Source organism: Pelodiscus sinensis, chromosome 4 (assembly GCF_049634645.1).
Source record: "Pelodiscus sinensis isolate JC-2024 chromosome 4, ASM4963464v1, whole genome shotgun sequence".
Classification (NCBI taxonomy): Eukaryota; Metazoa; Chordata; order Testudines; family Trionychidae; genus Pelodiscus; species Pelodiscus sinensis.
This window is the reverse complement of record NC_134714.1, coordinates 128,902,909-128,916,858: the sequence shown is the minus strand read 5'-3', so window position 1 is coordinate 128,916,858 and position 13,950 is coordinate 128,902,909. Positions and strand designations below refer to the sequence as shown.

At 55.0% G+C, this 13,950-nt stretch overlaps 1 protein-coding gene and 1 long non-coding RNA gene across 11 annotated transcripts; one reads left to right on the top strand and one right to left on the bottom strand.

The window, feature by feature from the left end:
• Positions 1-221: 221 nt before the first annotated feature.
• Positions 222-7,896, bottom strand: NUDT8 (nudix hydrolase 8). 9 transcript variants are annotated; one of them, XM_075929098.1, is made up of 5 exons: positions 7,760-7,896; positions 4,391-4,659; positions 3,812-3,944; positions 3,218-3,295; positions 222-744 (listed from the first exon to the last, which is right to left on the bottom strand). In XM_075929098.1, exons 2-5 carry the CDS (start codon positions 4,654-4,656, stop codon positions 523-525), a joined length of 699 nt encoding a protein of 232 aa, XP_075785213.1. In that variant the 5' UTR covers positions 4,657-4,659; positions 7,760-7,896; the 3' UTR covers positions 222-522. The 9 variants fall into 9 exon arrangements, with proteins under 9 accessions (XP_075785213.1, XP_075785211.1, XP_075785212.1 ...); XM_075929096.1 differs by having other exon boundaries at positions 7,647-7,774; XM_075929097.1 differs by lacking the exon at positions 7,760-7,896 and adding an exon at positions 7,063-7,081.
• Positions 7,897-8,888: 992 nt separating this feature from the next.
• Positions 8,889-13,384, top strand: LOC142829382 (uncharacterized). 2 transcript variants are annotated; one of them, XR_012903767.1, is made up of 3 exons: positions 8,889-9,676; positions 11,090-11,211; positions 12,304-13,384. It is a non-coding gene; the product is annotated as an uncharacterized LOC142829382 (long non-coding RNA). The 2 variants fall into 2 exon arrangements; XR_012903766.1 differs by lacking the exon at positions 12,304-13,384 and having other exon boundaries at positions 11,090-11,239.
• The last annotated feature ends 566 nt before the right edge of the window (positions 13,385-13,950 follow it).

Genomic DNA, 13,950 nt, shown 5'->3' with positions numbered 1-13,950 from the left:
ACTCTACCATGAGCCAGACAATGGCATTTCAGCATCCTTAGCCCTGGGGGAAGGAGCTGGTCGGGGTCCCAGGTGTTCCTCCTGCCCCCCTTGCTGACAAGGGTGGGATGAATGTGAGTCCCTGTTGATGTTTCCCACGGAGCAGGAGCTGAGGTCTAGCAGGGGGCAGTGCCTGGCCTGGGCCACTCCCTTCCCCTGCAGCAGGGAGACCGCACACAGCTCGGGGAGGTTTGTTTATGTGGGCCCCACATGAAATACAGCAGGCTGCAGCCTCTCCCTCCTGACAGCTGTGTTATCACAGGGGTAGGGGGGATTCCCTCCTGGGGTGACCCCTTCAGTCCTGTCCCATGCTCCTGCATGTGGGCGCACCCCCCCCAGTCTGTCTTCCATCCCTTATGCCCTTGGGGTGGGCAGCACCTTGCCCAGCCTTTCCCATAGGCGCTCTCTGCCTCCAGGGCGCCTCCCCCAGCCTAGCCAGCTGGCTCTGTCCACTCTGTGGTGCCGGGGCAGGTGGGCTGTGGCTCAGCGGGCGCTGGGCGGGCGCGTTCTCCGGCGGTAGGCGCTGGGCGCCAGCAGCTCCAGGGTGAGGTCTGTGATGATGGCCGTCAGCCCCCACACGCGGTAGCGGCCGTTGAGGAAGACGGGCAGCGTGTGGCTGTAGCGGCCCTGGTGGCGGAAGTGGGTGTAGCCCTGGTTCTGGGCCTGCAGCAGGTGAGACAGGGGGATGGTGAACACGTCCTCGACCTGGGGGTAAAGACACAGAAAGGGCCGGTTTGGTGCTGCCCTGCCCGGTCACGTCCCATTACCCCAGCCCCCGCACTGGGCTAGGAAAGCAGCACGCCCGGGTGCCCTGTGGGGCTGGGTTCTGCACTCCCAGCCTCTTACAGGGCACCTCGTGCATAGAGCAGGGGCCTGAAGGAGCAGCAGCTGGGACTCTATCTGCTCCCTCCTGGCCCTGTGTTCACCCCCCTCCCAAGAGGCCTGTTCCCAAGCACAGCTACTGCAGCAGGACAGGAGCGGGCCGTCCCCTGTAGGAGTTGCTGGCCGGGCCGGGCCGATCCTGTCCCCCCTCAAAGCTCCCAGCCCGGCCATTCCCCTCGAGTCATGCTGCGCACTGAGCTGGGGGCCACACTCCCAGGGAGGGCGATGGGGAAAGACGCTCCACAGTAGGGGAGAGCAGCCAGCAAAGGGTTAAAGACCAGCCAGCTCAGCAAGAGACTTGGCAAAGGGGAGCTGCTGGTGCCTTGGCTCCGCGCTTGGCCCCAGCTGTTCAGCAGCTATGGGCGATGGCTGCTAGCAAAACAGGCGGGTGGTGCACCAGTAGGTTTGAGCCCCTAGAGTCCATCACTGTAGGGCAGGGAATCCTTTTCATAGCGCTCCCTTGAACCCTCTCCAACGTACCCACATCTTTCTTGAACTGTGAGCTCTAGATCTAGACACAGTTTACTCAGCAGTGGTCACACGGTGACAACTACGGGGGCAAAGGAATCTCTTGCCCTACTTGAGATTCCCTTGTATAGGCAGGATCGCGTGAACGCTCTCGGCTCCAGCATCACCCTGGACACCCACATCCAGCTGAATCTCCAGCATGACTCAAATCTTTCTCCGAGCTTCTGAGACAGGCCCCCAGCCTGGCTGGCCTAGTTTCGTTGTTCCTAGAGGTATCCACTTACCCCTATTAAAACACATGTCGTTTGCTTGTGCCCAGTTTCCCAGAGAGCCAGGTCCTTGGTATCAATGACCCGCCCTCTGCATTATTTACTGCTCCCTGATTACTGTGTCTGTGATGATACTGTGTTTTCTTCCAGGTCATTGACAAAAATGGTCAATAGCATAATAGGGCTAAGTTCCCTCTAAGCTGTGCAGCTGTATAGCGGCCTGCTGAGCCCCTGCGTGGGACTTAGGGCTGTGGTGGGGAGATACCTTTCCCCACCAGCCCCGGCATGGTGCCCGTTCCCTGGCCCCCACCCAGCCTACCCCCCTCATGCAGGGCCATGGAGTGGTGCACCTCTCTAGTCCAGCCCCACTGGAGCAGTACTGCTCTGCTAGCCCCGAGCTTCTGCAGTGACACAGGACTGAGGATAGTCATCTCTTGCCAGGGCAGCCTGCACTCCCTCCAACCCCTCAGCCTCAGCCCCACGCTGGAGCCCACCCTGCATCCCAGCCCTGAGCCCCCTCCCACACTCTTAACCTCTCGGCCCCCCCGTCACGCATTGGACATGTGCGGAATGAGTTTTGTGATGTCACATCTCACTGCTATAGTGGTGCACATCCCGAAATTCATCCCGCACATGGACCTACAACCTTAGAGGGAACACTGGGGTGGGACCAAAGACCGATTCCTGTGGGACCTCACTGGAAATGCCCTCTCCCAATGACAATTTCCCATTTCAAATGTTCTGCCACGAGGTAGAACTGCAAAGAGCTGAGGAGGCCACATGCTCTGGTCCAAAGGGATCTCAGCATTTCTGAGAGCAGGGGGGCTCCCCTGTAGTGTCCGATACAGGCAGAGTGAAGCCCAGGGCTAGAAGCTCAGACCAGCCCTGAGGTGCAAATGGCTGGGAGGGAGGGAAATAAAGTTTGGAACCAGGCGTCCTGGGGCAGGATGGATTCCCCATAATGCGTCAGCGAAGTCTCAGGCCGTGTCCACACTAAGGGGGCGAGGGCAGCAGCTACAGGGCTGGAAGGGGGTTTCCATGGTGGTAGGAACCGCGCTTCTCCAAGTGGTGGCAGCTCAGTCCTTGGAAGTGCTCTGCTGCCAACCTAGTCCTGTCCAGTGCGGAGGTGAGGCTGGCACGGCTGAGCCATAACTAGGCCATGCTCTCATCTAAGTGGAGACCAGCAGGCCCCAGGGTCCCTTTGCAGGAGCTGGGTTTTCCCCCAGCAGGTTGCTAAGTTTGGGGGAAGGGGGTCTCCAGTTGCTGCAGCAGAGCAGTTGCTGGGCAGGGGAGGAGGGTTCTCAAGCTGGGCACTTGCTGGTCTTGGGTTGCTGGATTAGGGCCTGCTCTGGCTGGGCCACGTCCGTGTAGGGGAAGCCTGATTCAGGCAGCAGGCCACGGTGATACTGGGCCCAGCTCTGCCGATTTTCCTCCCTGCGGGAGGCCAGCATGCTAACCAGGCGGAGCCGTCTCCCTCCAGCCAGGGGGCCAAAGGGCGGCAGGGGCCTGCGCATGTTAAGGGCAGCCCCGTGGCAGGGTGGGGTCTGTGTGGGGCTCACCTCCTGCGGGTTGGGGTTCAGACACACATACTCCAAGGGGCCTAGATTTGCCAGGACGGGAGCAACAGTCAGTCCCCTCTGGAAGGAAACCAGAGTGAGACCCCTCTGACACTGGCTTCCCTAGGAACCCCTTCCTGATCACCCCCCCCCCCGAATCCTCCCTAAGAGACCCCTCTGCCTCACAACACTGCCCTAACAGACCCCACCTCTACTTGGGGAAACCCCCCTTGCCATGAACCTCTTGGCACCCCCATCTCCCTCTAATTAGGGACCCCCTGGACCCTCTACCTCACAGAGCCCCCTACTCAGAGACACCCCCCCCATGGACTCCCTACCTCACATCACTGCCCCCTGAATTCCTCCGCCCCCCCCCCGGAGAATGCTCTCCAACAGCTTCTCTACCTCACAGCACGCTCCCCCACCCTATGGGACTCACCCCCCTCGGAAAGCCTCCCAACAGGACACCCCAAAGGGGGCCTCCCACTCCTCACATAGGGCCCTACTGTCCGGACCTGATCCTCCTCTCCTCACACTGCCCCCCCCCCTTCACACTGCCCTGCCCCAACAACGCATGGGGGAGATGAGCAGTGTTACCCCACTGGGGATGGGTCTCATGACCCCCCAGACACTCTCAGCCTCCAGGCGCAGGCCCAGCTCTTCCTGTGTCTCCCTCAGCGCCGTGGCGATCACATCCTGGTCAGAGCTGTCGCGCTTGCCCCCCGGAAAACTGCAACAAGAAAACCAGTCTCCTTAGAGGGGAGGCAGGACCCGTTGCCCCTGCTGCCTGCCACAGTGCCTGGGGCATCTTCCACCCTGGCTCCGGAGGCCTCTGGCAGAGCTGGGTGGGGGTCGCTCTGGGATTGAAGAGAGTGTTTGCAGAGCCCCAGGGGCTATGAGCTGGAACCGAGGGGCATCAGCAGAGCTAGGGGGTAGCTCTGGGCAGAGGTAACGGGGGGGGGGGGGGCTGAGCTGTAGGCTGGGATTGAGGGGCACTGGCAGAGCTAGGGGGTAGCTCTGGGCTGAGGTAACGGGGCTGTAGGTTGGGATTGAGGGGCCCTGGCAGAGCTGTGGAGGGGTGCAGAGAACCCAGGGGGAGGCTCAGACGGAGGGGCTGTGCACACAGCAGGGGCCTTTCTGCAGGGCACTCAGTGAATCCTGGGCGGGCAGGAGTACCTGACGTCTCCCTTGTGGTGGCCTGTCAGCGTGCTGGAGCGCAGCGTGTACAGCAGTGCAGGGTACCCGCCCACCGAACACAGCGTCACCAGCACAGCCGCTGCCAACGCCTCCTGCCGGTAGCGTCTGGTAGAGGCCTCCAGCAGCCCTCGGCACCGCCGCTCGTTCTCCTGGGACAGGTACCCCCGTGCCAAGCCGCCTGCCCTCGTGGCTCCGAGGGTGGGGCGCACGCCTGGGCGGAGATGGTGCAGGGCAGGGAACATCATGCCCTGTGGACGTAGCCAACAGGTAATATTTTAGTGTTTGTGTAAGACTCCTAACGAAGGTATTAACTCCTATGTAATGCTGTGCTATTACGATCTCTATGCTTCTGTTTTACCCACCCTTCATGATTAGCAGGAGCAGCTTGTGCGGTTGGTAGAGACGCACTGGGTAAGCGGATAAGCACAGACCTTAATGTTAAGGCAGGAAGAGACCATAACTTATTCTGGTCATTTATCTTAGTTTTAGCACAGTGTTTCTATACAGTCTTTCTTCTTGTATGAATTACAAATTAATTTTCTTATGCCTCTCTATATATATATACCTGCCTCTGGAATTTCCACTACATGTATCTGACAAAATGGGTCTTTGCCCACGAAAACTTATACTCCAATAAATCTGTTAGTCTATAAGGTGCCACAGGACTCCTTGTCGCTTTTGCAGATTCAGACTGCTACCCCGCTGATATATTAAGTTGGCTTCTTATCTGCATTGCAAATTAAGCCGCATGAGGTTCTTTTGTAATCTCTTTAGTAACCCTAGACTCCTTTCTACAATGTAACCCTGTTGGACCTTCTCTGTCAAATTGTTTTGGTGCGAGTGAGGAATGGATGCATAGTTAAGAATAAGGGTGAAAGCCATCACAAATGTCCAGAGAGTTGAGAAACAAGAGATTTGGAGACCGCAGGAAACAATTATTAGGCCGGGGTTAATCGAGTTAGTAGAACTGATGACCCTGGAGAGGAGGCAAACACCCCTTTCAGGGACAAGAGAAGCTGATCTGACCCCAACCAGTATGGGGCGAGTCCCTGAAAACATCTTCTCAAATGCTCATGACTGGATGAGGAGGGAACCAATCTACAGATAAACACTTGTTAAGAAGTAACTGATCACAACAGGACTGTACACAACCCATAGACCTCAATGGGGACAAATTACTATAAAAATGAGTTGCTGTGCCATAGTTCTCTGGGTTCATTCTCCCAAGCAGCCTGGAAGCATCAGATCACAACCAACAAGCCAGGCTCCTCCCATCGGTAACGATAACATTGTTGGCGGGGCTGTGCGCATGTGTGTATCGAAATGATTATGCTGCTTCTTGCATTCTGCACTCGGTTGCCTTATTCCCTGAAAAAGATCCCGTGTGCTTCTTACAAGCACAAGACACAGGGAGAGCGAGGGGCCAGTGCGACTGAGGCCAGCTGCCTTTCACTGAGCCATGGCCACATTATTTCACAGGACAGAGCTCACCCGGTGGAGCAGGGGACCTGGGCAGTGTTTGAATCTCTCCTGTGCAGCCCCACAAGTGTCCAGCTTCCAGAGAACACTGATCGTCACAGCATTTCCCTCTTCGCATCTTGCCTGCTTTGGACTGGGTGCTTGGTAGCCTGGCTTTAAGCAGCTGATTCTTGCTTGAAAAATTGGATGCTCAGTAACAGAAAAGGGACTATTATAGTTATATATACGAAAACAGCTGTGATTTTCCAGTCTCTCTTTGGTTTCCATTCTGGGACTGGTTTGGTTACAAAACCATTCGTGATTGAAAAAAACACGACGCTTCCTCCTCTGTGTCCTTGGCTGACCCGGATCCAGCTTCTGTCAGCTGGTGTTGGCAATGGCAGTGCACAAATAGCAGCACCTTCATTCTCCAAGGCTGAGTCTAACACTCACATATGTTCAGCCCCAGGCAGAGGTTCTGGGTGTCGTCTTCTTTCCATTGCATTCAGCAAAATGTTTCCCCCTGAGCGCTTGGCATCCCAGGCACCTGTTTGCAATTTCTGCAGCTCAACCTCTCTTCGTCACCTGCACAAACTTACTCACAGTAGCCATCACTTGAGTCCAGTGATTATTTCCAAGTTTTGCTCATGATGAAATATTTGGACTCAGAGCTACTGTGTGCAGGGAGTCCACACTCCAACCACCCGGATCAAGGGATAGAAGCCAGGGCTGGGTAGTTTCCTACCCATAGGAGCCAACTGGCTTCCTCCTCTGCTGGGTTTAGGAAGGCACACAGGGAATTCCCTGCATCCAATGAGGCAGAGGTAAGCCCAGACTTGGACCTTTCCCCTTCGGCTGGAGGGAGTCAAGGCAACAATGTATATAGTCCATGCACCCCCCTACTCATCCTTCCACCCCTATCCCAACCCTCCCTACTCCAACTCTTTCACCTGCCACAATTTCCATACACCCCCAACCCTGTACCCCACTCCAACCTGCAGTCCCACCCCATAACCCCCTAAACCCCCACCATCTCCTTGCATCCTTATGAACCCCACATCCCATGCCCCCTACCTGCACCCCCATCCCATGGATCCCCACCCCATGCACCGCCCGCTACATGCACCCCCCCGCCCCATGGATCCCCACCCCATGCACCCCTACCTGCATTCCCCCTGCCCCATGCACCCCACCTGCATTCCCCCCGCCCCATGGATCCCCGCCCCATGCACCCCTACCTGCATTCCCCCCGCCCCATGGATCCCCGCCCCATGCACCCCTACCTGCATTCCCCCTGCCCCATGCACCCCTACCTGCATTCCCCCCGCCCCATGGATCCCCGCCCCATGCACCCCTACCTGCATTCCCCCTGCCCCATGCACCCCACCTGCATTCCCCCTGCCCCATGGATCCCCGCCCCATGCACCCTTATCTGCATTCCCCCTGCCCCATAGATCCCCGCCCCATGCACCCCTACCTGCATTCCCCCTGCCCCATGCACCCCCACCTGCATTCCCCCTGCCCCATGGATCCCCGCCCCATGCACCCTTATCTGCATTCCCCCTGCCCCATGCACCCCTACCTGCATTCCCCCTGCCCCATGGATCCCCGCCCCATGCACCCTTATCTGCATTCCCCCTGCCCCATGCACCCCTACCTGCATTCCCCCTGCCCCATGGATCCCCGCCCCATGCACCCCTACCTGCATTCCCCCTGCCCCATGCACCCCTACCTGCATTCCCCCCGCCCCATGGATCCCCGCCCCATGCACCCCTACCTGCATTCCCCCCGCCCCATGGATCTCCCTGTCCCTCCGGGCTCGCGCGGCGGTGAGCGGCTCCGGGCTGCCTCTGGCCCCGCCCCCGGAGGCACCGCAGGTCGGAGTCTCACCGGTCAGCTCCCTGGCCGCCGCAGGGTCAAACCACAAGCCCTGCCCTCAACAAAGATGGCGCCGGAGCCGACCACTCTGCCCAACGGACTTGCCCCCGGCGACTTCCGCCCTGGACCAATATGGCGGCAGAACCCCCTCCCCCCCAGCCAATCAGATCGCCGGGGCGGGGCTGCGGAGCGAACACACCTTCGTGCTGGCCACGCCTTCTGGGGGGAGTGGAGCTGGGACAGAGGGGCTGGGGGAGCCTGGGGGGTGGGGAATCGATGGGGCAGGAGGTGCAGGTATGGGGTGCATGGGGCAGGGGTGCAGGTATGGGGTACATGGGGTGGGGCTCTGAGAGTGAGGGGTCAAGTTCAAGTAATTTTCTCCATCCCATAATATGCCATTCATATCCCACCATTTTTGTCTTTTATTTTGGCATTCCGCCACCAGATGAACTGTTGGTTTGCTTTGCTGAGGGGCATTTTTCTGTCCTCCAAGCAACTGTCGCGTCGCTCGCGGTTGTACGGCCTGTGGGTCGTGCATCCTGCCTTTGCACCGTTCACGAGAATCGTGCAGAGGTTGGCAGGCTCCGTGCTCCTGAGAAGGAAGGCGCGGCTATTACTGCACTGCCATTGCTCAAATCCAGCAGATGGAAGTTTGCTCCAGGTCAGCCTAGGACGCAGAGGAGGAGGCGTCGTGTTTTTTTTTCAATCGCAAACGGTTTTGTAACAAATATATATAATAGTCCCTTTTTTGTTACTGAGCATCCAGTTTTTCAAGCAAGAATCAGCTGCTTAAAGCCAGGCTACCAAGCACCCAGTCCAAAGCAGACAGCCTGCAAAGAGCGAAATGCAGTGATGATCAGCATACCCTGTAAGCTGGGCACTTCTACAGCCGCTCGGGAGAGATCCCAGTGCTGCCCAGCTGATTAGCAGAGCCCCCAGAACTAGGTTTGTTTTTTCTATTGTGGTGCACTTTGGCACATGCCTCGGTGCCCCATCTCTGACAGAGGCATGGAGCCCGCAGTGAACAGTGCAAAGACAATGCACAATTCCTTCTGTCTTTGCAGACAGGCAGGCAGTACAACCACAAGTGATGTGACAATTTCTTGGAGGACAGAACGAAAGCAAAATAAAATAAAAACAATTCAAGTCTGTGGTGGCATCCATGGGGTAGTTGCGGATAGTGGAGCACAGCTTCAGGGCCCTAGGAACAAACAGTGATGGTGGGATCACTTTGTAATGCAGGTTTTGGATGTTGAGCGACGGCAGCAAAACTTTCGAATGCAAAAGGCCACTTTCCTCAATTTATGTGCTCAACTCGCCCCAGCCCTCTCTCACAGGGATGCCAGAACGAGAGCTGCATTGACAGCGGAGAAGTGAGTGGTGACTGGATTCTGGAAGCTTGTGTAGTCCCCTTACTAAAGAGGCCTCTGACTTTTACTGGAATAGCGGTTCTCAAACTTTTCGGGCTCCGGAGCTCTTTACATGCGTACACATTTATGCGGAGCTCCAGCGGGCCACTGATTGTATGTGTTGTACCTATTGAAGTTTCCCATTTGTCAACCTCGCAGAGCCCTGGGGCTCCACGGAGCACAGTTTGAGAAACACTGTACTGGAGGATCCTTTGTGCTGCAATCTAACCCTGAGACTACAACTCCCATGAGCCCTTGGGAAAAAGGAGGAACGGTGTCTCTTCCAGGCTATACAGACAGAGGGTGAGGAGTCTCCATGTTGGGAGAGAGGAGCCAGGCTGCTATGGAGGAATCTTTTCCAGTCCAGGAGATGTACTGCAGCTAGAGCCTGTGACTGGCAACCTGTGGGACTTGTATCTAGCAGGCTGCTTCAGAGGCTGCCGATTGTCCCTAGAGCGGAAAGACTCTGGCTGTGCCTGTGGCTGAGAGGGGCCTACATAACCCTGCACAGGAGGTGACTGTGAGTAACTGGGCTGTTTGGAAAAGTGCTGCCTGGGACGGAGCACAAAAGACAAACTGACTCTGGGTGTAATGAGAGGCAGAGTGATCTGCCCAGGGAACCAGAGCTGCTGGCATTTGGCAGAGGGATTTTGCAGCTGGTTGCTCACCTTGGACTAACACACAGAACCTGCCCAGCACTGTCTCCATTCCAGCTGCAGCCCTTCAAGTGCGCCCATGCCAGCAAGTGTCTTGGACTCTGAATCCAGAGGAGTGCACGCTCTGGGGTGGAATAAATGCCAGTTAGATACGTTTCCTTTCTGTCTGTGCACTGTTAACTGGTTTTGTTCACTTTTAATCTGTTAAAACCTGTTTCTTTAGGTTGTTAAGGTGCCAGTCGGTCAGCACAAGGGATTCAGCAGGAATGTGTCACTGCTATCCCTATGGGCTGCTGCCCTGATGCTCTCCTATTTGAGAATGCAGGGCGGCTCGAAAAGCTGCACGAGGCACCGTTCTTTCCTGACTGGCAGATTGCCATTGGGGGTAATGAAATGCCAGCGGAGAGTCCTGTCCCTGGCGCCTGTGGCACATGAAGCTGTTCCCTGGCTACCTTGGCACCACTTAGGGAAAGATTCTGTTACCAGCTCAGCGGGTGCGGAATGATTTTTGGTAGGTTGAAGGGTCTCTGCCGGTGTTTGCTCACTAGATTGGAGCTCAGTGAAAAAAATCCCCCAGTGGTTATAGCTGCCTGTTGTGCCCTGTGAGGCAAAGGGGGAAAGCTGTTCCAAGTGGCTGTCTGTTGACTGTGAACAGCCAGACACAAGGGCTGTTGCAAAAGCCTATCCTATGTGGTTGAGGGAGGAGCATTTTAACAGTCAGCCAGAGTAGCAGTCTGTTCTGACCCATTCTCTGGGCCTGGTGCTATAGAAGTTGTTACGAATGGAGGCAGTGCTTGCTGTACATTTATAAACACGGCCAGTTATGTTCCTGAGGCTATGCATGTGTGCCGCTTGGTGTGCATTTACAGGCCCCGTTTGCTTTGACTCCCGCGGTGCATTCTGCAGTGTGAGTTGTGAGCGAAGCAGGATCGTTTGATTCTCCAAAAATAGAACTTCATGGGCGAAGGGGAGGGGACCGTGCAGAAAATAATATTCAACCCCCCGCCCACCCCAGGCAGTGTTGCACACACAATGTTCATTAATGGGGTGAAAAATTAGAACTAGAAAGGTCTGTTTCAGTAAACAAATGCAGTCCATTGTGGCTAAACCTACCCCAGCGGTGGCTCTTGTGAAGTTGCGGTTTTCCTTGCTGTTCCCTGACATGGAACGGCAGGGGTACTGAGGCATGAAGACGAGGCTTCCTCTTTTGCTTTGCTTTTGTTCCTCTTTGTTTTGCTTCTTACACATCTGGTGCATTATTTCTGCTTTCGTTGTAGCTGACGAACCTTATAACAGAAGGAAGGGAAGACCGTCCTTTGGGGTACCAGGCATACCACTGGCCAGTCAAGCAGCCAGGTCCACAAGAAAAGAATGACTTTTTGTGTAAAGGAGAAATGGGGTAAATATTGAGATTTTGCAAAAAGGAATACTCTGTCTGTCTGCCCCTCTCTCTACATATATATGAGTGTGTCTGTCTTTCTACGAGTCCGTTTGTTCAAGAACTCCTCCCAAACAAATTTGGTATGTAGCTTCCTCTTCTCATTTAAAGCAAGGTCACAGTTTGGTTGTGGATACCCAGTCAGTTACAGGCAGTCCCCGGGTTACGTACAAGATAGGGACTGTAGGTTTGTTCTTAAGTTGAATCTGTATGTAAGTCGGAACTGGCGTCCAGATTCAGCGGCTGCTGAAACTGACCGCCAGTTCTGACTTACATACAGATTCAACTTAAGAACCCCAGGCATCCCCAAGTCAGCTGCTGCTGAAACTGATCAGCGGCTGATTCCAGGAAGCCCGGGGCAGGGGCTTCCTGTAGTCAGCCACTGGTCAGTTTCAGCAGCGGCTGACTTGGGGACGCCAGGGGCAGAGAAGCTGGGGTGCTGCCGGGTTGGTCCAGTAGCGCCCAGAGCGGCGCTACGGGACCAACCGGCAGCGCCCCAGCTGCTGTACCACAGGCGTCCGGAGCAAAGCCGCGGAGCACGGGGGCAGCGGGACAGCCCAGACGCGCCGTGGCTGTCCTGCTGCCCTCGGGCTCCGTGGCTTTGCTCTGCTTTCCTCCCCGTCCCCCTGGTCTGCAGACCAGGGGGACAGGGAGCAAAGCGGCGGAACATGCGGGCAGCGGATAGCCCAGACGCGTGCTCTCCCTGATCTGCTGGAGACCAGGGAGAGGGAGGGCCCCGTTCGTAACTGCGGATCTGACGTAAGTCGGATCCGCGTAACTTGGGGACTGCCTGTATAACGAGACACCCCCCCCCATTGTGGCCAAGATAAAGGAAATGAACAATGTAGAATGTTTTGGTTTAACACAGGAATCATTCTTCTAAGGAAGCATTGAAGACTCACTGAAGCCTCTAATAAAAACAAAGCAATATATAATAAAAACAAAATGTAGTAGCCCCTGCTACCCACCACATGGAAGTCCAGGGTATTATTATAGGTCCTCAGTCATCAATGTTAAAATATCCAGACTCATTTCTTGCAATTTTTCTTTTAGGTCTCCTAAATGAATAAAGCATGTGTTAATATCATTTAAGTTTTACATAGGACAACATGAACATTCAGAGTAAGTGCCTTTGGTTCCTAACTATTTAATTATTTTATAGGCAAATTAAGGTGCAAGCTAGGTAAAAGGAGGCTGTTAACTGAACTAGATCATTCTGTTTAAAAAGGGACCGATGTCCAGTGCCTGTTGGCCTTTATGCTCAACAATGGTGTGAACTAAGTCAACAGTTATTAATGATTTTAACCCTAGGTTTACTGGCTGAGCCCTAACCCAGGAGATTCTCCAACTTGTTTCTTATGCTGCTTTCTTCATGCCTGTAGTCATTTATCTTTCTCCCCCTCTCCCTCCTGCCAGTGCCCAGCTGGCAGCTGCTTCTCTCCAGCTGCTCAGCTCTGAAGGCAGAGCAGAGAGCAGCAGCTGCTGGCCAGGTGCCCAGCTCCAAAAGGCAGCGCTGCCACCAGCACTGCAGAAGTCAGAGTAGCAATATCATGTCACCATGCCCATAGACAGGGAGGGCAAAGGGGAAGTTGCCCCAGGGCCACGAGATTCAAAGGGGCCCACGGTTCTTGACCACTGCTACTGCAGCAGCAGTGGCACCCAGAACCCGAGGCCCTTTGAATCACTGCTGGAGCACCATGCTGCACGCTCTGGCTGGCTATGAGGGCTGGGGGGAGGCTGCCCCAAGGAGAGGACAACCCCAGCCCTCTCTCACTGCAGCAGCTTGGGCCCGGGTGAGAAGTGCCTCCCCATGGCCTCTGCAGCTCCAATGGGCACAGCCAGGGGAGAGATGCATGTCCCTGAGCTGGAGTAAGTCCAGGTTCATCTGCCCCCTGTGCTCCCCAGCCAGTGTGCGTGCTGCAAGCTGGAATGGAGCAAACTGTGCATATTCATGGTGGAAGGGCATAACACGTGGGACTCTGCAGGGGTCTGTTTTGGGACTGGTTCTGTTCAATATCTTCATCAATGATTTAGATCAGTGTTTCTTAAACTTTTTAAGACCGAGAAACACCAAACAATAATTTTTTTTTATGACAAGCACCAAGGATTTTTTGTTGAGGAGAAAAAAAAAAGGTGGGGGGAAGTTATTGAGAAAAAAAAAAAAAAAAAAAAAAGGTCGCCTGCCCCTTTATGGGTGGCCATTTTGAACTGTGTTGTTCTCCGCAGCACACCTCCGACTGCCACAGAACACAGTTTAAGAAACACTGATTTCGATGATGGCATAGAGAGTGCACTTATTAAGTTTGCAGATGATATGAAGCTGGGAGGGGTTGCGAGTGCTTTGGAAGACAGGATCATAATTCAAAATGATCTGGACAAACTGGAGAAATGGTCTGAGGTAAATAGGATGAAGCTTAAGAAGGACAAATGCAAAGTGCTCCACTTAGGAAGGAACAATCCATTTCACACGTACAGAATGGGAAGTGACTGTCTAGGAAGGATACTGCAGAAAGGGATCTAGGGGTCATAGTGGACTACAAGCTAAATATGAGTCAGCAGTGTGACACTGTTACAAAAAAAGCAAACATGATTCTGGGAGGTATTAACAGGGGTGTTGTGAGCAAGACAGAAGTCATTCTTCCGCTCTACTCTACGCTGATTAGGCCTTAGTTGGAGTATTGTGTCCAGTTCTGGGCACCA